General features: G+C 41.0%; 3 protein-coding genes across 5 annotated transcripts in view; 1 reads left to right on the forward strand and 2 right to left on the reverse strand.

Annotated features, from left to right (window-relative positions):
- fat3b (FAT atypical cadherin 3b) overlaps nt 1-4,701 on the reverse strand; it is a 67,700-nt gene extending 62,999 nt beyond the window's left edge. The window contains exons 1-3 of the mRNA XM_085420678.1: nt 4,362-4,701; nt 516-3,511; nt 279-413 (exon numbers count right to left, since the gene is read on the reverse strand). Coding sequence (XP_085276804.1) covers nt 279-413; nt 516-3,488 — 3,108 coding nt within the window. The 5' untranslated portion in view covers nt 3,489-3,511; nt 4,362-4,701. The remainder of the gene's footprint in view (nt 1-278; nt 414-515; nt 3,512-4,361) is intronic.
- A 123-nt stretch (nt 4,702-4,824) lies between these two features.
- On the forward strand, nt 4,825-12,536 carry chordc1b (cysteine and histidine-rich domain (CHORD) containing 1b). Of its 3 annotated transcripts, XM_085420680.1 has the most exons (12): nt 4,825-5,006; nt 7,583-7,632; nt 7,716-7,772; nt 7,936-8,096; nt 8,597-8,697; nt 8,907-8,965; nt 10,368-10,438; nt 10,672-10,777; nt 10,926-11,045; nt 11,145-11,207; nt 11,370-11,571; nt 11,803-12,536. In XM_085420680.1, the coding sequence occupies exons 1-11, from the start codon at nt 4,943-4,945 to the stop codon at nt 11,547-11,549; spliced, it is 1,032 nt and encodes a 343-aa protein (XP_085276806.1). In that variant the 5' UTR covers nt 4,825-4,942; the 3' UTR covers nt 11,550-11,571; nt 11,803-12,536. The 3 variants fall into 3 exon arrangements, with proteins under 3 accessions (XP_085276806.1, XP_085276805.1, XP_085276807.1); XM_085420679.1 differs by having other exon boundaries at nt 11,370-12,536; XM_085420681.1 differs by lacking the exon at nt 4,825-5,006 and adding an exon at nt 5,937-6,876 and having other exon boundaries at nt 11,370-12,536.
- Nucleotides 12,537-15,079: 2,543 nt separating this feature from the next.
- On the reverse strand, nt 15,080-20,506 carry LOC146660694 (tyrosinase-like). Its single transcript, XM_085420682.1, has 5 exons — nt 19,581-20,506; nt 19,114-19,330; nt 16,295-16,442; nt 16,015-16,196; nt 15,080-15,835 (listed from the first exon to the last, which is right to left on the reverse strand). The coding sequence occupies exons 1-5, from the start codon at nt 20,400-20,402 to the stop codon at nt 15,570-15,572; spliced, it is 1,635 nt and encodes a 544-aa protein (XP_085276808.1). The 5' UTR covers nt 20,403-20,506; the 3' UTR covers nt 15,080-15,569.
- Between the last annotated feature and the right edge of the window lie 2,882 nt (nt 20,507-23,388).

Raw genomic sequence — 23,388 nt, forward strand, 5'->3', positions numbered from 1 at the left:
GAAAAAAGCATGTCAAAGGAACGGGTCCGGTTAAGCAGTTTGGAGGCGAAGTCAGAGAGGCAGGACTGAGACTGTTTAGATGTGTGGAGAGAAGGGATGATGAAATTATTTTACAAAGGATGTTAGATATGGAGTTGCCAGTTAGGATCACACACAAGATTTATGGATGAAGTAAAGGAGGACATGTGACAGGTGCTAGGGATAGGGTGAGATAGAGGCAGATGATCTGCTATGGTGATCCCTGAGATGTAGAATATTTGAGCATGTGTGCTACGCACCTCTACCTCCACAAACGTCTGGCTCCTAAGGCTGGGGATTCCTCTGTCTTCAGCAAGCAGCGTCAGGTTGAAAAACTGTTGTTTCTCAAAGTCCAACTCCTTTCTAATTCTCAATACCCCACTTATAGGACCGATCTATAAAAAAGAATTACATCATAAACAATCTATACTTCAATAAATGTAAAAATAAAAATCTTAACGTGTGCAAGATTCTGTTCACACTGTGTCATCACCTACCTCAAAAGTGCCATTAAAGTCATTGATTAAGGAATATCGAACTTGTCCTCCAGGTCCAATGTCTGGGTCCTGAGCCTGCACCCAGGTAATCACAGTCCCGGGCGGGAGATCCTCTAGTACTCGAGCACTATAGCTGGTAGGGATGAAAGCTGGAGCGCAATCATTGACATCCTCCAAGATTACACTTAGAGTAGTCACTGAGGACCTTCGAGTGCCTCTTTCAGCCATGTCTCTGACTTCAATCTTCAATATGAATATTGGAAATGTTTCTCTATCCAGCTGGCTAGCAACAAATACACTTCCAGTTTCACTGTCAATCCCAAACTGAGGAACACTGGTGAGCATTATATAGGAGAGCTGTCCATTCTGACCCATGTCTCTGTCAAATGCAGTGATGGTTATAACCTCCATGCCAATGGCTGAGTTTTCTGAAACAAGGGCAGAGTAGCTGTCCTGATAAAACTGAGGGTCATTGTCGTTTGTATCCTCAATGATCACTGTCAGTAATCTCCAACTGGACATCTGAGGAATGCCCTGATCATAGATGGTGATATTAAGGAAGTAACGATCCACTCGTTCACGGTCGAGTGGCCGCAGTATAGTTATCAGCCCACTCTCCATGTTTATATTGAAGCAGTTTTCTTTGTTACCATCAGAAATGGAAAAGAGAACACGGCCATTAAAGCCTGTGTCACCATCTCGCGCTCGCACCTGAAATACACTGGCACCGGGAATGAGGTCTTCTCTCACGAGAATGCTTGTAGGCAAGGCTTCAAACTGTGGAGGCTGTTTGTTCGTAGAGAAAATATCTGTGTAGCTCTCATCTGGTCTCGGTCTAGCCATAGCAGATGCCTTTGAGAGCATTTTTTCTGCCAAAAGCTGGGCTACCCTTGTGTCTTTGCAGTTGAACCCTCTGGGGGGAATCCTACCCCTCACCACTGATATATTCACAAATGTGGGATCAGAGAACATCTCTCCATCTGTTGCAACAACTTTGAAGTTGAATACACCACTTTTTAAACTATCCACTGCTAACGATCTTTTCAGTGACAAAGCCCCAGAGTCTGGATTTAAGTTAAAATAATCTAACTCATTCCCAGAGAGTATCTTGTACTCAACTAGTCCTAGCTCGTCCATGTCAATTGCTGACAAGGTGACAACAGTCTGGTTGACAGGGAAATCACGGCTTATCATCCCTCTGCAAGAAACCTTCTCAAAAAGAGGCTGATTGTCGTTGATATTTATTACACGTATGGTGATATTAACCTCACTCTCCCTTCTGTAGGGTGAACCCCAGTCAGAGGCACGCACTGCGAAAGTGTAGATATCATCTGATGATTCAAAGTCCAGATCTCTAGTAATTCTCACCTCCCCTGTTTTCTGGTCTATGCTAAATGGAAGAGACTGTTCACCACTAATAGTGTGACTTACATACCCATTCTCCCCTTTATCATCATCCACAGCAGAGACCACAAGGACAACAGTACCTACAGGTACGCTCTCGTTGACGACAATATTGTAGAATGGCTTGTTGAACACTGGAGAGTTGTCATTAGCATCCTCGATTTGAATTTGGACACTTGTTCGCTGCTCACTTATCATATCAACTACCTCCATCACCATGAAATCCTGTGATATCCTTGTAAGCTGCCTGGTGGTCATAATAACTCCAGTCAAAGGGTTTATATCAAAGTACACTGGATCTGAAGGGTTGCTGAAGCTGTAATTGACTCTCAGAGGAGCCGGGGATATTTTCACCACCGCTATAACAGAGCCTGGGGGAGCGATTTCACTCAGCGTGACTATATAAACATCTTTTTCAAAACTCGCCATCACTGGGTCCGGTTTTGTAACCAACAACTGAACAATTTGGGTATTAGAAAACTTGGGAGGCATACCTCTGTCCTTGGCCTGAAATGTTAAGTTGCAGCCATAGGGGAATGTATCCCAGCTGACAGCTTCCGACGTTTTAACTCTGTACTCATTCCCAACAGGCGAACGATCAACCACAAACTGCTCGAAGGGATCCCCCTCAATGATGGACACCCACTCTATATCTCCGGATATTCCTTCATCTTTGTCCTCCACATTAATTACTGCATACACGGGATTCTTTTCTTCCCACGATGGAACAACAGCGACTGCACTAAGAACGGGAGCAAATTCATTTACTCGCTGCACAGTTAGTACAAGCCTTGCTGTGCTGCTGATACCACTGTTCCCATAGAGTTTCATCCCTCTGTCAACCACCTGTACCTCCAGCTCAAATCGGTCCTGTTTGTCCATCCTTGGTCGACCAGTCAGGGTGATGACCCCGCTCGTCGGATGAACAGCAAAAAGATCTATTTTATTCTTGAAAAAGTAGTAAAACTCTCCATTCGAGCCTACGTCAGCATCTGTGGCTGTCACACGTCCTATGCTGGCACCCAGAGGGGCACTCTCAGAAACAACAAATGCGTAGGAAGTTGGGGAAAATAGAGGTCGAAGGTCATTTGTATCCAAGACCTTGATATAAACAGTGGTTAAAGCCTCTAGGCCTCCTGGGGCCGAGGCCTTAACTGTCAGAGTGTAATTATCCTGTACTTCCCGATTCAGTATAGCACCACTACCTCCATTAGTGCATATGCGGAGAAAACAAAAATCTCCCATTACAAAATCTTCAGCCTGAAAGATGCCTTCACTGTCTCCCAACACAATGGAGTATTTTATCTCAAAAGACCAAGGTGGCCCGAGAATGATGCCCATTTTGGCTTCACTTTTGGTATAGGTTCTTGCAGCAGAGTTCTCAAAAATGGACACATTATATGCAGGCTGAGTGAAGAGCAGCAAGCGTTGCCCTGCTCTAGAATCTGTCAGAAGCTGGGCACGGGTTGAGTGGAAACATATGAAGAGGAAGAAGAAAAAGAAAATAAAAAGGAAAGGAAGAGAGAAGCTGGGCAGGGGGTGCATATTTCCCCACCGATTGGGCTTCATCACTATCCCATCATCCAGTCACCCTGTATTTGGAAAGAATCACAATTAAAATAAAGGACTTGATTTTAGTTGGTCATTCAGTAGGAATGTGTGTTCTGCTGATAAAAAAAAAAAAACTTTGGATGATCAGGCACAAAAACATTTTAGAGGGAGTTATTATCACTACATTGATATGATGATGCTCACACTTTGCATTGAAACAATGAGAAAGGCTGTGAAGCAACGAATCAACTTCAAACCACAGCTCATTTGCACAGTCTCACAGAAACACATCATGTCATCTAAATAAAATAACAGGGGTCATAATAATAAAGACTCCTTTAACAGAGACAAGCAGGGCTGTGATATTTTCAGAAAGTAGAACATAATTACAACAAACACATCATTGTGAAAGCACAGACAACCAATTAAAAAACCAATTTAACAAGTGTCAGACAACAAAAAGGGCAAAATAATAAAAACAAAGAAGTTTAAAAATCTTTTCTTCTTCTGTTGCCTACAAATTTTTATTGCTGTTTTTTAACTATTGCTTTAGATACCGTGCCATTCACCTAAACCATAGGTCTCTACATGATCGTGACTCAACTTCGAGAAACACTGAAATATATCGGATCTATAGATAGGACTGTACCAGCAATAAATAAATAAATAAATAAATCTTCAATCACAATCCAGCGATTTAACATCAACATCCCTGCTGAGAGGCTATGCCGGGAGATCTGCACAATCGTGTCCTGCAGTAATCCAGTGAAACGCGTCTCTGCAAAATCCACGAGTTTATTAACTTACACTTTGTTGCTACAGTGTGTCGCTTAAGTACCGGTACTGCATACATTTGTACAGACTTCACTTACACATTGCAAAGTGACCTACCTTTAGATGAAACCGATGCAATCAGTGAAATTAAATCCTGTCCCATTCTCACTCAATAATTACAAAAAAGAAAAGAAAGAAAGGCAAAATGGCCGCTTATGGATGCGCGAAAAAAAGCCTTTAGATATATCCCGATAGGCAGTTATCTAGTACACTGCAGCTATCCTCGTAAAACTATATAGCTATTGCCCCCGTTCCATGCCCCTGATAACTGTAAGCCTGAGTGCAGAGGGCTATCCCGGCTTGCATTTGCAATAGTTACAACCAAACTAAGATTAGATAAGTTCTACATTCGTTTTCTATAAGGTTAAAGTCCGAGAGAGATGTGAACCAGAGAAGATGTCGCTTATTGCAAGTTTGGAAGCGGCCAGCATCAGCTGTCGCCTGTGTGGGACCGGAGTGCGCTCACAGGCTGGAGGTGGTGGCGGGCAAGCGCCGATCTTTGCCGAGTGCAGCCGACAACATCCGGAAGTGTAATGTTCAACACCTTAAAGCAAACGGCGGCGAGCTCTCTGACACACGAGCTCTGTAGTGGTTAGTTAGAAATCTGATCATTCGTTGTACTTCTCCCACCAGTCACTATGTCTGTTTTGTGTTATAATAAGGGATGTGGACAACGATTTGATCCAGAAAATAACCCAGCCGGTGAGTGGTCTTACTTTACTATCGATGTCCATTGTATGTTCCCTGAGTGTTAGCAAGCTAACCTCTCATCATCTGGAAATTTCTACCGTGAGCAGGCCCGATGGGCCCGTGTTGCTAACCTTATGTCAGTTAGCTGTTCAACTTAATTCATTCGTTTCCTTCGTTTTATATCTGATAAATAACACACGGGCCCTCTGTGAGTTAGTTTTATCATGCTGTAGTTAGCATGTTAAGCTCCTGCGATTAAAAGGCAACGTTAGACTTTGCGGGACGGTTGTGCGGACGCTGTAAGCGGTTTAAAGTTTCAGAAAGCCGGTTCCTTCCACATAAAGTATCTAAAGATCGTTATTCACGTATACAACGTTACATGTGTAGCCATACAAGTAGTGTGAATGCGGCAGTCACATTTTCAATTCAACGTTGGAAGTTTTAATCACTTGCTTACAATCGGCATCCCTTATAGTGATCTTAGTTCATCCGGCTGGTAATTATGTGACTGAATTATTAATTATTGTGAGTCGTTGAACTTTTCCACTTGGCTTTAGAAGAAAGTAGATGCTAGCTCGCTTTTAACTGCTTTCCATAATCAATGCAAACAATTTAAAGAGAAAACTGAAGAGACGAGTGGGACCAGTAGGCAGTTAACTACTTATTAAAAGAGTCACCACAGTGTGCAAGAAAATATATACAAGAAAAGCCTTAAAAAATACCAGCACAACAACGGGGAGGGAGGGGGGGCTAACCTTAAAATACAAGTAAATACATGCACATTTAGGTAACAAGTGCTTCTGTATTATGAAACGTATTTGTGATTAAATCAGTTACAAACACAGATAACACTCTGACATGCACCAACTAAAAGCGATGAGCTCCCTTGTGACTTTTGGGGTTACTGAGGTTGGCTGTCTGACCCTGATGTTGGAAGTTGAACTAATAATCATTCTCATAACTCGGATGATACTCCATCTGCTGGTTAGCCTACATGGTTTCTATATTTGATAGTGTTTTCTGTACTTGGAGCATGTTTCAATAAGCAGTTGTATATCCCGCATGTCTTCCCTTGACAGTCAAAGATGTAAAATTAGTAGGGGGAAACTACTTCCTCCGCGATACACACAGTGAATGAAAAGAAGTGCAATGTATTTATCATTATCTTTTTTTTTCTGACTGCCAGGCTTACCCTTGAGGGAAGCCAAACTGTGTTTTGAGCCCAGAGTGTTCACTGCCAGCAGCTAAACATCGATATGTGAAAGCGAGAGCAGGTGGAGCAACCAGTTAGAAATCAGGACATTTTACACAGGCAAACATGATGTGTTTGCATGTACCCAGAAGAGGTACATGTAAACACCTTTTTTAAATTTTAGCAAAATATAGATCTACGACATAGACCTTAAAAATTTAAAGGAGGCCCAAAGATCAGTTGGTGTTTCCAGCCTGTTATACAGTTAAAGTCCAGTTTTTATTTGACATATGGTGAATTTGTGATTATTAATATTTCATGCATGTAAAGGATAACTAATTAAATTCTACCCTTTTTTGTCTTCTTTAAAAAATGTGCATTTTCAGTCACCTTACAAAACCCACAAATACTGTGGAGTAGGAAGACGATCGCTGTCATTATAAGCCACACCATTCTCCTTGTAACAGATGTGTTGTTTGTGTTTATATGAAGCCACATTGAAAAATAAATAAATAAAATTCAAGATCGCAATTTTGTCTTCAGCTCCCACGACAGAAACCTCAACGTGACTTATTTCCTTTCTTTAGAATGGTCCACCTCTATCCTCAAGTAATCTAACATTGTGTACACCCCCTGTGTAGGAGTCCAGTCTGATTACCATTTTAATGGGATGCTTCTTTTCTCATAACGGTAGAGTATATTATCTTTACCTTCAGAGGTATGCAAGAGGTGTGTCAAAGTCAGGAAGCACAGATTGGTACCCACCGGCCAATTTCCTTTATTCGTTCTGCAGCGATTTATTTTTAAAGAGTAGATGATGAAAATAGAATACGAGTTACAGTAAAACCTCAAATAATGATGATGGTAGTGTGACTAAAGTGCATCACAAATCTGTTATTTTCAAATAGTCATACTCATTTTAATATATTGGTTAAATGTGTATGTATATATTGTACTTTGTGCTTTGTAGATTGCTCAAGTAATAAAAATTTGTTTTTTGAACACTAAGGATGTTCATGCCATTCTGTCTTTCCGGTAAACACTTCTTGTAGTTATTGGTATATATGTTGTTGTTGTTGTTGTTGTTTTAATCCTACAGTTTACATATGCACATATTAGAATGTCAGTTCAAATTTTTTGCATTATGTCTTTAAATCATTCTGAGTACCTTTTAATAAATACTCTGAGTGGCCAAACTTGACTGCAAACTACCCATCATTACATAAAGCTCCCTAAAGCGTTCGGGCTACTTTTCTACAACTACAGTCAGCATTTTTCAAAACAAACGTACACTTTTCCACAGCGGCTATTTAGAGCAGACTTGTAAACAGTCATTGTTCCCACAACTACACGATTTCTCCCCAAAGTTAATCAAAGATGCATTTTGTTTTCACAGATGGCTGCACCTATCATCCAGGAGTCCCAGTATTCCACGATGCCTTGAAGGTAAAGCACCCGAAAATGCACAGCTAGCTTGTGTCCTCTTCCTGTTATTTGATCAAAGCTAATGTTTCTGTTATTTCCTTCAGGGATGGTCTTGCTGCAAGAGAAGAACTACTGACTTCTCAGACTTCCTCAGCATTGTTGTAAGTTCTCTGTTTAACCTTAGTCGTTTTCTCTGCTCTATTCTCCATGGTGATGTCTCTGTTGTCTGTTGTTTCATAGTTATTGACTGGCACCTTTGCCATGGCCAAAACAGCCTGAGCTTTTATTTTGTGCGAGTCCAACACGGTGACCTTCTCCTCACAGGGCTGTACAAAAGGTCCCCACAACAAAGAGAAGCCCCCTGAGCCGGTGAAACCAGATGTGACATCTTCAGGAGAAAAGAAGGAGTTAGAGGACCAAAAGCCAAAGTTTAATGAGTACATCATCTCTGCACCGAAACCTCAGGAGGCGATATGCAGACCAAGGTTGGCATCAGCCATATTTTTATGTTTTTTAATGCTTTCATGTGAGCGATAGCCATTTCTGGAGGCATCATGTTTCTGTGTTGTCATTTTTTTTTTGTGTGTGTGTTCTGTGTTGCACTTGGACCTAAGGCTGAACGGATTACTGTTTGGTTAAATCTAAAGTCAAGGCAACTAAATTGTCATGAAAAATAAGCTCTGTTTACAGGGTATTTTTAGGACTTAAATCTTCAATGCTAAGCTAAGCATCAACGGGATACTCTGAAGTGTTCTTACCAAGGTTTGGGGTTTTGTTTTATAACCTGGGTGGTTTCCCCCACTGTTAAAAGAAAGTGGACAGGCTCAAGCACTTAACACTGAAATATTAAAGCCCTTCTCAAGCAGAGTATAGATCCTAGATTGGGTTTGCACCAAAAATCACCCTTCCAAATGATTACTGCACACAGAAGCACATTTTTGTTTTGTTTTCCTTATAGTATTTTAATATATATTTGTTGTTATAGTCCTGATGAGCCAGCGGTGAGATTGCAGCATAAAGTCTCTGCATCTCTGAAGCAGGCACTGGAGAAACTTAAACTAACTGAAAATGCTGAAGAGACAAAAGGTAAGAGCTGAATTTGTTTTTTGTATTTTTCTGTTTCTCTCATTACCTCTTACATTTTAGACAGAAAGGTGATGGTGTCAGTAGGACTTCTGCTGGGAAGCTGCCATCGTCTGTGTCATTCACATAATAGAATTTGAGTTAAAGCTTCATAAGAGTCAATGTACTGTTTTATAATTTTCTTCATGGGCTCAATTATTTTGTCTTTATAGAGGAAGAAAGTGACGAGATCAAAATTGGAACGTCCTGTAAAAACGGAGGCTGTACTAAAGTAAGTACTAACAGCAGCTTTAATGTATGAAGTCACATTTGTTTCATAGGTTGTATTGTTTCTTTGTAAGTATATGTGTAATTCCGAGTTGTTCGTGATAAATAGTATTGCAAAACTGCTCTCTGAAAAGGGGGAAGTGGATCTTTTTCCTCTGTCTCTGCATTTTCTCTGAGATAGATATAAAGCTAAGTTTTTGGGGGCTCAAGCTAATCGAGTCTGTCAGAGCAGAAACTCTAAGATTAGAACAGAAATTGTGAGTAAAATTGTCATTGACATGCGTAGTAGAAGCTTAGAGTGGGATTGTAGTGATTTACATAATTGTACTTTAACTTGTTTGCTTGAAAGCCACAACACATTTTCTCAAGGGTTTCTTGCTTTTAGTTTATCCATAAGATTGGGTCTTTGTAGAAGCCTGGATTGGTACTTTTTTGGACTTTTTTAGCAGGAACTATTTTTCTAAAACATTGGTACATAGACTATTACAGTGGAAATGATCGTTTGCTGAGTTGCAAAGTAATTAAGAGACTGTCATTTCCAGAAAAAAAATGCATAAAAGTTCTAAATTGTTTTTGAATGTCATTGGGTGAAAAAAGTATTTAATCTCCCCAAAACACATGAATTAGTACTTTGTGGAAAAACCCTTGTTGGCAAGCACAGCAGTAAGATGTTTCCTGTATTTGGTCACCAGGTTTGCACATATCTCAGAAGTGATTTTTTTTTTTTTTTTTTTTTTCTCACGCCTTATTACAGAAACTCAGTCCTTTTGTTTTCTATGCTCCTAATAAGCAACTCCAAGCTTCAGCTCTCTCCATAGATTTTCTATAGGACTGGGGTATAAAGACCAGCTAGCCACTCCTTTGTTGTGTTAGCAGTATATTTTGGGTCTTTGTAATTCTGGAATATTCATCTTCAGTGTTCTGGCTGATTGAAGGAGGTTCTCGTCCAACATTTGACAGTATCAGAATAAAATACTTAATTCTAATTAGAATTACACTCTAATCACTTCTAACTTTTATGTAATGTGGGATTTTTTTGTTTGTTTGTTTCCATGGATTTATGGTTGATATTCTGTCTCTCTCCATTAAATATGAAACTACTATAAAAATTGGAGGCTGTTTATTTCTTTTCAGTGAGCAAACTTCCAAATTCAGCGGGGCATCAAATAATTATTTCCCCCGCTGAGCTTTAGATTTTTATAAGCAGGACAGTTGAGGAAGTTGTTGTTGGGTGCCTTCAGACTCAACAAGAGTTGAAGTAACAAAGTTGGAATTCTTAAACTTTAACTCAAGACATTTAATGGTTAAAAAAGAGCTAATTGCCTCATTTGCATTTTTTCGCCTGACAAAAAAGCAAAAAAAGTGTTTGTGTTTGTTGAGGGCTCAACTGTTCTTGTTATCCTCAGAGTTTTGAAGGACCTGCAAGTGATTCGGATGTGTGCCTATACCATGCTGGATTTCCCATCTTTCACGAAGGGTTAGTATTACTTATCGCGTTTTCAAATTATTATGTAGAGAGTGCTAAATTCACCCGATTCCTTTCCAAATGTGTTTCTTACATTAATGCGGAATATTAGATCTGCTCTCTGTAAAAGAAACATGAAGGCACCATTATGATTCTCCTGTTAGTCTTGTTTACCTTTTCTCTTGAGTGACAAGTTATTGACTGCTAAAAATCCAGCAGGTGTTATATCTTTCCTGCATCTCCAGGATGAAATACTGGAGCTGCTGTAAAAGGAAAACCTCAGACTTTAATACCTTCCTCTCTCAAGAGGGCTGTACAAAGGGAACACATCTATGGAGGAAAAAAGATGCGGTAGGTGTGCCAGCTTGGCAGCAAGTAATCATTTATGTGTGCAGGCCTGCATAAAGGAAACTCACCTGTGACTCCATCTAGTGGTGTCTGCTGGCAGAGGCTGAAGAGCTGAATTTGAACATTTGTCTTGTATGAAAATTCTTTACAGGGTAAGAAGGTGGTCCCGTGTCGGTTTGACTGGCACCAGACTGGGACGCAGGTCATCATTTCTATCTATGCCAAGAATGCAGTCCCAGAGCTAAGCTATGTGGATGCCAACAGCACTACGGTGAGTCTATCCGATCGTTCCTCTTCATATCAAAACATCTTGAGTTTGGATTTTTTTCCTTCTTATTATCTAATGCTGATTTTTGCTTTTCTCCTTCAGCTCGACATACACATTATATTTGATGGAGAGAAGGAATTTGAGCAGAAAATCAGCCTTTGGGGAGTAAGTCTTATTTATTATTATGTTTCATTCAGTTTGAACTCATTTATTTTCTTTAATTGTGATGTAATTGAAACCAACAAGAAAAATAGCAAATTTAAATTTTTTTTAATTAATTTTTTTTCTTTCGCACCCTGTTTGTTAACGGAGTTTTTTGTCTTGCAGGTGATAGACGTGAGTAAAAGTTTGGTGAACATGATGGCGGCCAAGATCGAGGTAGCCATGAAGAAGTCCGAGGCGATGTCCTGGGCCCGTCTGGACCTTCCTCCTCCTCCTGCTCCACCCAATGAGAGCGAGAAGCAAAAATCTGACAGTGAGGACGAGGATGAAGATGAAGATGACTGATAAGATTGAAAATAAAGACACGGTGTGTATGTTTAACTGAACCCAAGGTCACATTCCTCACAGTTAATTCGTTACCTCTTTAACTTTAGCCTTTCTTTGACAACATCAGTGTTTTTGTTTTTCAAATTAAAGAACTTGATTTTTCTCCCTCCCTCCCTTGTGGGGGTTTTTTTCCGGGGGGGGGGGGGGGGGGTCAACTTGTAGTAACAGAATCTTTCGTTATTTTTTTTTATATATAATTTTTTTTCCACAGTGATTTAAAAACTGAGTTTCAGCAGGCTTCCAGTCAAGTCCCAGCTAAATTGCACTGAAGTCCCTGGAAAATTACATCATGCCTTAAAATAAGTTGTCAGTTTTAATTCTGCTCACTTTCACACCCATGCAGACCCATGTCACACTAATGGACCGTGGCTGTGACCAGATCTCATATTTTCAGGAATAAAATCATTTTTGTTTTTCATAAATTTAATACATCAGACCAAAAAGCTGCCCCGGATTGTCTTGATTTGTCCGCTTACATCAATATGTTATCCAAACTTGTGTTTTATGAAATGTATTCTGAATCAATTGTGAGACGAGAACTATCACAGCTGAATTATCTTGAGATATACTTTGGAGATGCACTCTAACTATCCATACTTTTCTCAGTAAAAATTGTAAATTTGCTCCAAATTATGTTTTTTACTTCACTACACTCAATGTAAATTTTGTACAAGTTTTGCTTTCAGATACTGTATTTATCTTATTTCTTGTCAAAACAAAGTAGTGTGGTTTTAATGAGGATGTACTGTAATGCCAATTAAATACAAAGTATTTTAAGCAAAATATTGTATCATAAAATGCTATGCTAGAAAGCATGTGTCTAGGCTTAGATTGTATGAAGTGTTATTTGGCAAAAGGAGAAGCAATGGAAAAGTAAAGTTCTAGGAAAGGGAACCAGTTTGTCTGACCAAAAAATAAATAAACTTCTGAGATTAAATTTTAAAACTGGAGTGGTTGTCTATGGTTTGAATTCTAACATATACACCTTGCTAAATAAACCTTGTGCCTTCAGAACAGCCTTTATTCTTCATGGCATAAATTCACCAAGGACCTGGAAACCCTCCTGATATTTTGGTTCATATTGACATGATTGCATCAGTACAAGCATAATGTGAATTTTCCATTCCACCACATCCCAGTGGTACTCTATTAAATTGAGGCCGCGTTGCTATTTTCAAGAAACCGGTGTGAGATAATTTGAGGTTTGTGATGAGATGTGTTATCCTGCTGGAAGTGTCCATCAGAGGGTGGATACGCTCAGGTAGGCTGTGGTATTTGAACAATTATCACTTGGTACTAATAGACTCAAAGTTTGCCAACATAAAACTAGCCATTCTTGGCTCACAGCAGTGACCCTGTCTGCTGCTCAGACAGGGCACTCAGCACCGGGTCTCCACAAGGATGTGTTTTGAGTCCCCTCCTGTTTACGCTCTACACATCCGACTGCTCCCCTACCCATCTCTCAAACACAATCATAAAGTTCGCGGATGACACCACAGTGGTTGGACTCATCTCAAGGGGGGATGAGTTGGACTACAGAGATGAGGTCAACAGACTGACTGAGTGGTGTTCAGTTAACAACCTCCAACTGAACACCACGAAAACTAAAGAACTTATCTTGGACTTCAGGAAGGGCAGAGAAGACCCGGCCCCACTTTACATTCATGGGAACTGTGTGGAGGGTACACTCCATGAGGTTTCTGGGCGTGCAGATCTCTGATGACCTCTCCTGGACTGCAAATACCATGGCGGTGGTAAAAAAGGCCCAGCAGCGTCTCCACTTTCTGAGAGTGCTCAGGAGGAACAACCTGAAGGAGAGGCTGCTGGTGACATTTTACAGAGCCACCATAGAGAGGATCCTAACGTACAGCATAACAACATGGTATGCAGGGTGCTCAGCTGTGGACAGGAAAGTACTGCAGAGGGTCATCAACACAGCCCAGAAGATCACTGGCTGCTCTCTGCCCAGCCTGGAGGTCACTGCAAACTCTCGGTACCTCAGCAGAGCTGGCAATATCATCAAGGACCACTCTCACCCCAGCAATCAACTGTTTGAACTATTACCGTCAGGCCGACGGTGCAGGTCACATAAAACCAGGACAAGCAGATTCAGGGATAGCTTCTTTCCCAGAGCTATCACCATAGTAAATAAGCACAAAAACAATTGAACCTGCTTAGCTATACCGTACCGTCACTGCCATTATATCATGCTGCTATTCATACTGTCATTATATTAATGCTGCTATCCTGTATATATCGTACTTACTATTGTTTGAGTACTTGCGATTGTTTTATTGTACTTTTTATATTTTACATTTATATTTATTATTGAATCTTGCACCAAGGGAGTGGCACTCCAATTTCATTGTACTCTGTACAATGACAATAAAGGCTATTCTATTCTATTCTGCTGTAGCCCATCTGCTTTAAGGTTTAATGTGTGCATTCAGCAGTGCCCTTCTGCATACCCTGTTTTGTAATATAGTTATTTAAATTGCTGTTACCTTCCTAATAGCTTGAACTAGTCTTTTCCTTTGACCTCTGATGTCAACAAGGCATTTTTTGGCAAAGCTCATTGGAACTCATTTTCTTTTTCCCAACCATTCTCTGAAAGCATCGGAAAGCCTAGAGATGGTTGTGCAGGGAAAATCCCAGTAGATCAGCAGTTTCAGAAACACTCACATCAGCATGTCTGGCACCATCAACCATGACACATTCAAAGTCATTTAATCCTTATTTCACCTTTCTTCACCATTCAGATGCTCGGTTTGAACTTCAGCAGGTCACCTTTGCTATGTCTAAATGCCTAAATGCATAAAATAAATAAATAAAGAGATGTACCTTATTTAAGTGGTCAGCAAGTGTACATTCAGTCTCATAGCTACAGAACAAAAGCATATTTCTGTTTCACACAGATGATTTAAACTCATGTTTCCTTCCACCCATTTCTGATGCACGCTGTGAACTTCAAACGGGACATCTTGACCAATTTCTACATCCGCAAATGCATTGATATGCTGCCATGTGACTGGCTGATTAGATATTAGCGTTGCCAAGAAACTGAATAGGTGTACCTAATAAATTGGCGTATGGGTGTATAACATATGCAGAACAGGGTTTTGTTTTAATCTCACACTCTTTCATGAGTGAACGAGTGTGGGAAGCTGAATGCTTTTTTTTTTTTTAGATAAAAGTAGGTGTGACCTTTCAAAAGAAGCTTTTGAACTGCATCGACTTTTGGAATTGCAAGGACTTTTACAAATGTCACTGTGTTTTTTTTAATCTATTGCATTCGTCATAGGTTAGAAATCTGAACCTAATCCCGTTGCTGTTGAAGTCTCGGTTCTTCACTTTTAAGCAGATAAAACTTTTTCTCTCTCTCTTCCAAAAAACATTTTTCACATTACAAACATGAATCAATTCAAACATTAATCAAAATGTGGTTCAGTCAACTCCCACATAAACATAACAAAGAAAAAAAAAGGCTCTGATGAAACACTTTTCTCTTTACTCTGAATTGCAGTTGTGTATATATGCACATGACATGCTTTTAATAAACCATAATAAATGTTTGTGTATATATGGCTGATGCAACACACTCCAGACCTGATTTTCAAGGTAATCAACTAAACTGTATGAAATCTAGAGAATAAATGTGACGAGTCACTGTGGAACAGCCCCTTGAAAAAATCCATAAACGTTGTAAAGACCATGTCAGAAATGATCTTCTTGGTAGAGTTTGACAAGATACCAGTTGTAGGAGGAACATGTTTAAAGCTTAACATGGCCCATAATCCATTTTTGAAAGTTACTGCATGCACAGGTTTTTATTCCCACTTGTAATACAGTTAAATATATTGGAAATATCAGATATCATAGAAGTTGTTTTTAGTTAGCATATAGTTCAAAGTAAAAATTCACAGTGCTTTTATATTAAAATTCATAGATCGATAAGGCTAAGCTAGACAGGCTTTGCCTTCACATAGTTGTTTGGTAGTTATGTTGGTTGGTTTCCTCTATTTCATTGCTCCGGATAAGTGGTTGTCTTTCAGGGAGAGCAAATGCATGTTTCCAGCTTCTAGCACGCAACCAGGATGATCCTTTGTACCATCGTTTTGTAGTTAGGACCGCAGCAGCTATGGCTATTGTCAAAGTTCCTCCACAAAGCCCTGCAAGAAGCAGCCACGGCCACACGTCCCGCAACTCGTCGAGGGAAGGGTGCAATGATTCTGCTAGCTTTTGACCTGCAAAGAGGACATAGCTGGTTATGTCAAAGTAGGCAAAACAGTAGAGTTTACTTTTTAGGTTTCAATAAACCAAGATAAGTAAATGACCTAAGCCCCTAAGGGCAAAATTCAATGAGTGGAGACGAGAACAATAAGAAGAAGAAGGAACTGGCATAGGCGATCATAGGGTAACTCACTAGCATCTAGCAGGTGGGTGTATTCATATCCCAGGTCTTTGCTGGAAATGAAGAAGTCTCTGTTCCTGTGCAGAGGTAGGATTGGTGCCATGTGGTATTCGCTGTTGTGCCCTATAGGAGCATTTGACTCCGGATACTGGGATGGAGATGGTCTGTGCCTCCTGAGCCACTGCTCATAAAGGCTAACAGGGACAAAAACAAATACAGTACCAGTGTTAAGTTCAAGCATTGAGTGCAAATGTACGGTTTTCTGTGTTTTTAAGGTGTTTCTGTCTCTCACCAGTCAACAAACGCATGATGAAGCAGAAATATGGGATCATTCGCAGAGCCCTGCACTGAAGACATGGATCCGTTCATGTACACGTGTAGAGCAGCATGCATGCCCAAACGAGAACTGTTTCCCAACCCCGTCCGAGGGTCTCCAAATCCTATAAAATGAAAAGGGTCTCATCAGCTTGACAAACATACAGTGGGGCAAAAAAGTATTTAGTCAGCCACCGATTGTGCAAGTTCCCCCACCTAAAATGATGACAGAGGTCAGTAATTTGCACCAGAGGTACACTTCAACTGTGAGAGACAGAATGTGAAAAAAAAAAATCCATGAATTCACATGGTAGGATTTGTAAAGAATTTATTCGTAAATTAGGGTGGAAAATAAGTATTTGGTCACCTCAAACAAGGAAAATCTCTGGCTCTCACAGACCTGTAACGTCTTCTGTAAGAAGCTTTTCTGTCCCCCACTCGTTACCTGTATGAATGGCACCTGTTTGAACTCATCATCTGTATAAAAGACACCTGTCCACAGCCTCAAACAGTCAGACTCCAAACTCCGCCATGGCCAAGACCAAAGAGCTTTCGAAGGACACCAGGAAAAGTATTGTAGACCTGCACCAGACTGGGAAGAGTGAATCTACAATAGGCAAGCAGCTTGGTGTGAAAAAATCAACTGTGGGAGCAATCATCAGAAAATGGAAGACATACAAGACCACCGATAATCTCCCTCGATCTGGGGCTCCACGCAAGATCTCATCCCGTGGGGTCAAAATGATCATGAGAACGGTGAGCAAAGATCCCAGAACCACACGGGGGGACCTGGTGAATGACCTGCAGAGAGCTGGGACCAAAGTAACAAAGGTCACCATCAGTAACACACTACAACGGCAGGGAATCAAATCCCGCAGTGCCAGACGTGTTCCGCTGCTGAAGCCAGTGCATGTCCAGGCCCGTCTGAAGTTTGCCAGAGAGCACATGGATGATACAGCAGAGGATTGGGAGAATGTCATGTGGTCAGATGAAACCAAAGTAGAACTTTTTGGTATAAACTCAACTCGTCGTGTTTGGAGGAAGAAGAATACTGAGTTGCATCCCAAGAACACCATACCTACTGTGAAGCATGGGGGTGGAAACATCATGCTATGGGGCTGTTTTTCTGCCAAGGGGACAGGACGACTGATCCGTGTTAAGGACAGAATGAATGGGGCCATGTATCGTGAGATTTTGAGCCAAAACCTCCTTCCATCAGTAAGAACTTTGAAGATGAAACGAGGCTGGGTCTTCCAACATGACAATGATCCAAAACACACCGCCCGGGCAACAAAGGAGTGGCTCCGTAAGAAGCATTTGAAAGTCCTGGAGTGGCCTAGCCAGTCTCCAGACCTCAACCCCATAGAAAATCTGTGGCGGGAGTTGAAAGTCCGTGTTGCTCGGCGACAGCCCCAAAACATCACTGCTCTCGAGAAGATCTGCATGGAGGAATGGGCCAAAATACCAGCTACTGTGTGTGCAAACCTGGTAAAGACCTATAGTAAACGTTTGACCTCTGTTATTGCCAACAAAGGTTATGTTACAAAGTATTGAGTTGTATTGTTGTTATTGACCAAATACTTATTTTCCACCCTGATTTACGAATAAATTCTTTACAAATCCTACCATGTGGATTCATGGATTTTTTTTTCACATTCTGTCTCTCACAGTTGAAGTGTACCTCTGGTGCAAATTACTGACCTCTGTCATCATTTTAGGTGGGGGAACTTGCACAATCGGTGGCTGACTAAATACTTTTTTGCCCCACTGTAGTAGCATGTAGTTGGGTTTTTGATGTTACACAAAATTAAATTCTGTTTTTATTTACATAAGTCATGTCACTTCAATGCAGAAGTCTGAAAATGTAGCTATAGCTATATAGCTATACAGCTCCAGTCAAAGGAAATGTATGGATAAATTTTAAACCTTAAGCCCTTTAGTAAGGGGATAGAGTGGATCTGTTTATCTATCCACTTGTCTCCTTAAGAGGAAGGATCACTGCAAAACAGTGATAAACTGTTCTGAGTTATCACTTTTTATGAAACATTTTAAAAGAGAGGATGACAATGCACTCTCCATGATCTATGTGGGCTAACTGACTAGTTTGGCAAGTATGAAAATGATGTAAATCATATGGTGTGGCCCTTGCAGGGAACAGCTCTCAACACAACTGCACAGCTATTGAGGATTTTGGACGAATCTGCTAGACAGAGCTTTATGTTATCACCATAAACGCTCATTAAGGGAATATCTTTCCATCCCTTCTAGTAGGGTTCAAGATGCTTTTACAGTCAAAGTTACTGATGCAGTTTGGGTGGAACATCATGTCCGAACAACCTGATAAACTTTATTTTGTCACATTTCTGTAAATGTTTATCGATTAGTCCCTTTCTTTCTATGACAGCTGAATTTGTGGAAATACACTGCTGTAATCCTGAAGGTACTTTAATCCTACACAGGTATTATATATTAGTAAACCCAAGAAACACTAGTTTTTTTTGGGGGGGGGGGGGGGTTGTGATGCATTTTACTGAGTGAATTTTAACACTGGAGACCCCAATTTGAGGTTAATTTTAATCAAATTTCATTTTCACTGTATGTGCAAAAATCAGTTCAAAGGCCTCAAAATGAACTGCAAATAACCAAAGAAATCGAGGGCAGCCTACACATTTCAGGTGCCCAGAGACAGGCAGAGAATCAAAATAACGCAGTAAAAGCAAAGACTATATGAGTGATAGTGAAAAATAGGAGTGCAGAGAGGTAAATTGCAGTCTGGGTTTGTGTATGTGGTCTGACCTTCCAGAGTGTTTCTGAAGCTCATGTTGGCACTGCGGTCCATTGGTCCGGTGTCATAGTTGGTCAGACTCAGCGTGAACTCCACATCATCTGAAGTTGGTAGTCGTTCCACTAAATTGCGATTGTGGTTTCCAGGGTTACGACGCAGGGGCCCTTCTTCTGTAGCATCGCACAGCACACCTCTGGCACTGTAGTCCTGGGCTTGGGAGCACAGGACCTGTGGATGCAGACAGACAGTAAACAGTACAGAGCATGCAAAGAAAATGTGTTTGAAATTAGAACACTTTGAAAATAGTCCTACTCCGAGTTGACTGTATGAGACCAAAAGCTGACTGCAAAAGCAGTATTGTATTATTGCAGTTGTTGTATAGTTGATTATTGTATATTTTATGTTTAAAAAAATTGCCGTATGCGTAAAGAAAGGTTGTCTCGTCCTTAATTAAGTGAGAGCAAGTGAACGCGTTTACCGTCCAGGATGAGAAGACCGAGCCGGGGCTGATAAGACTGGGATCCTGTGTGCTCCGGTCCCCCATCAGCTCGTCTGTGCACACGTCACAGCCCTGGGCATCCCTCCAGTCCCAGTACGGGATGGTGAAACTCGTGTCTCCAGTCAGCTTCCTGATCTCGTGCTCCCAGTGCAACAAGTATGCTCGGTGCCACGGGAGAAATGCAGGCGCCCAGTGGGCAAAGTCCACATCGGTCCACACATTCCCCGGCCCGCCTAAGAGCGCATTCCGGGACACGTAGTAATGCATCCACACAAACACGTCATACACAGACACTTCGGCAAACATCGGGTTGGTTCCGTTTTGCATCTCCCTGTAGGTTCCCGTCACCACAACATAGTCCCTGCTAATTGTCTGCTTGGCCAGGTTCAAGTAGGACACGAGTTTGAGTCTTTCCGCCCTGGACAGGTGAAATATATTCCTCCTCAGAGACTCTCTCCTCTCATTACAGTTCTCACCAAAGTAGCCAAACATGCAGTCCCCGCAGTTAAAACCCATAAAGTTGTCAGTACACTGGCATGTGCGGTTGTAGAAAACCAAGGGCCACTTCTCTCTGTCGTCCAATCCCGAGAAGGGGTACTGCGGCCCGTCGGGGTGCGCAGAGACCACCACATCCTCGCAGGTGCCCCGGCCCGAGCTGGCACCGCAGGCCGAGCCGTCTCCTTCCCAAGGCGGGCAGCACTCCTTGGTGCGCAGGGCTTCCTGAGTTGCGCACAAGCGGGGGAACTGTTGATAACTGGGTACAAAACACAGAAGAAAACAAATGATTTCCAGAGACCACATTACAGCAATCTTTCACGTTAGACCAAGACCAAGAAATTAACCAGAAATGTTATGAATTCTTGGCTGAAATCCTCGCCCAATACCCCCACCAGTTTTTTTTTGTAGAGGCAGTCACATGCTGCTCCACCTCACTTCAGGGGATGGAGGTGGGGGAGGTTATGCACTCTACCATGAAAAATAAGACTTTGAATGGGATTAACAGTATCTAGCCTACAGCCTGCAGACTTTAGTGATGTAAAACTGAAATAATTATGGCTTGTGGGGCTTTTTTGGTTTTGGTTATCTGATGAGTCTACTGCAAGATAAACCTGTATGCCCACTTTTACATCAGAACAGTGTTCTTTCTTCTTTATTTTCACAGGTTATGTGTTTCAGATTCTATCTGCGTGCACAGCCCTAATAGTGAGAACAAAACAAACTCATGATCTACACATTCACATACTAAAATGAACAGTTTTTCCTGCCATTACGGGATGAAACTCACCATGACAGTACCCAAACCACAGGAGAAATATGAACAAAGACAAGCAAACATAAAACACATTTTCATATTTTTATCTGCTTTCATGTTGTCTTTTCTCTCCTTTTTGTGACATGAATGTAAATCAGTGAGTAATAACTGCTAAATAACCCAATAACTTCAAATTATGCACTAAAGATGAACATTTTCATTGCATATATGATTTAAAAAAAACAGACGACCTACTTTAGTATGTGGTATAGGCTATTTATATGTAGACTGTTGTGTAACCAAGCATTCTCCAAAAAGTCCCCTGTGGATTTTTTACCGTTTAATATCTGTGGTCGTATGATTCTGAACCCGGTTTCACGATCCATTGTGCACAACACAGGAGACTTCATATGACGAGCTGATAAGATAACTGCCATAAGCAATAGCTTTATTGTGGTAATATTATAGAAAGCTTTATTGTGCTCTTTCAGTAGAAGCGGTAAATGTTTGTTGTGTTATCTCCACTGCTATCTCAACGTCACTGGAAAGTTCAACTTTTTCACTTTGCAGAAAAATTTTCATGTGATGTTCACGGGATTGGGACATTACCCTTGTCGACAAGCGAGTCCCCACCAGAGGGCGTTACGTAGCCATAAATATCGTCTTGCTCGTTCACTGGGCCTACCTTTTCTTTTTGCCCGTCTCCCAAGGCAACAAATAAGCCTCAGCTCAGGAGCAGATACTCTTTTCGAGTTCACTGACACATTGTAGAAAATGCACCCATATTTTGGTGAAATTACTAAGATGTAAATAGGTGATTGTGACTTGTAAGTTACTTAGATATATGTGTGCATAGGTTTCATTTGTGCATTGGATGCGACATTAAATGGGGGTGGACAAATTTACACGGCTTTCAGAATTATCCGGGGAAATCCTCCCCCGGATAATTTTGAGCATCAAAGACTTAATTTCCTGCAATCTGGTTATTTTTAATGCGCCAATTTGCACGTTTAGGTTACCAGTTTATGATGTAATTGTCTTTATGTACATGAAAACACCAAAATCGGACACCAGCGAACAGGTTAGCTTCTATATTTGCCTGTGTACACATATGAGAGCGTTGATTTCTGGATTTTGATAGCTCAGATGGAATTTTGCAAAATATCTTCTCATCAAAATCTATTCCTTTGGCTTCTGACGTCGTGGCTTGTGTGTGTGTGTGTGTGTGTGTGTGTGTGTGTTTTTTAAGGTGAATAGCTAAAGTGTGGTCTCTTAAAGCTTGGTGTTGCGTTCAAGTAACTAAATCAAACAAATCTGTGACTATTTTTTCACATTTATATTCCCTAAGCAAGTTAGGGAATCCCACCGTTCTTATACGTTTCCCCCTATTTTCAGATGCAGATGATGAAGATGATCAAAAACAGCATATTAAACGCCCTTTTTGTTGAGGTGAAAATGATCAACACACAAGTTGTGGGATGTCTTGGATTCTACTTCCAACATTGAGATTGCAGGCTGGTTTGCATGGTAACGCCACAGGTTTATTTTTTCTTTCTTTCTTCCCTTTTTATTATTCCGAAAACAGAATGTCATTAAAAGAAATGCAGTGAAACAGAGAGAGGTGTCAGTTTTGTAGAAATAAGACCTGTGATTTAAAATTCTGCCCTAAAGCAAGAGAGGGAAAAAGCTGCAGTTGAATTCCAAGAAACAATCAGTTCATCTCCTCTTCTCTTGTGGATACTGTCATTTTCCATGCAGTCCAAACTCCAGCCATGTCTGATTTTGGAATGATGAATTTAAATTTCAAATATAAGTAAAGTATTTTTGAGATGGTGATTTGTGAATGGGCTCAAAACACAATTATTAAAACTTCTTTTTATATAATCAGAGGAAATGAACTGTTAAAAATTCAAATGAGCGGGGGCCGTCTAGTTATGCAGATTTCATCAAAAGGTGGTAACAATTAAAACAGGAAGGCACGCGAATGATCTCCCACCTCTGTTTTCCCTTCATTCACCCCTCCCCCCCCCTTCCACACGTTTGTTTTTGTCTTTTAATAGTGCGTCTAAGTAGCTCCCCTGTAGAAGAATTCCATCGTTATACCTTCTGTTGTTGCTCCATGCTTTCCACTGTTTTGGTGGAGGAGGAGGAGGTAAAGGAGTAGGAGGGGGGGCTGTCGTGTGCGTCAGTAAGTCAAGCATGTTCCAATAACGGGCATTATCTGCTGCTATTTGCAGTGTGCTGTAACCAGGCAGTGCGCCGCGCTTTTTATTTGTTAAAAATTGCTCCTTGGTGATGGAAACGATCTCGGAAGGAATATCATCTGCACGGGCAGAAATAAGGTAGGCTGAAGCTATCTTTTAGTTTGCTTATGCGAAGCACTCTGTGGCTGTTGATGAATTATTAAAGCAGAGGAGATTTCCGAGTTTTAAGTAGGTTGTAGTACTCCACTGAAACACCTGGCTCTATGTCAGTTTTACCCAAGTTACACGATGCATTGGCGTTTCAGCACCACAGACAGCAACTGGATGTCAT

This window comes from Rhamphochromis longiceps, linkage group LG10 (assembly GCF_057381845.1).
Source record: "Rhamphochromis longiceps isolate RC_006_pf linkage group LG10, R_longiceps_female_GT1.1, whole genome shotgun sequence".
Lineage (NCBI taxonomy): Eukaryota > Metazoa > Chordata > Actinopteri > Cichliformes > Cichlidae > Rhamphochromis > Rhamphochromis longiceps.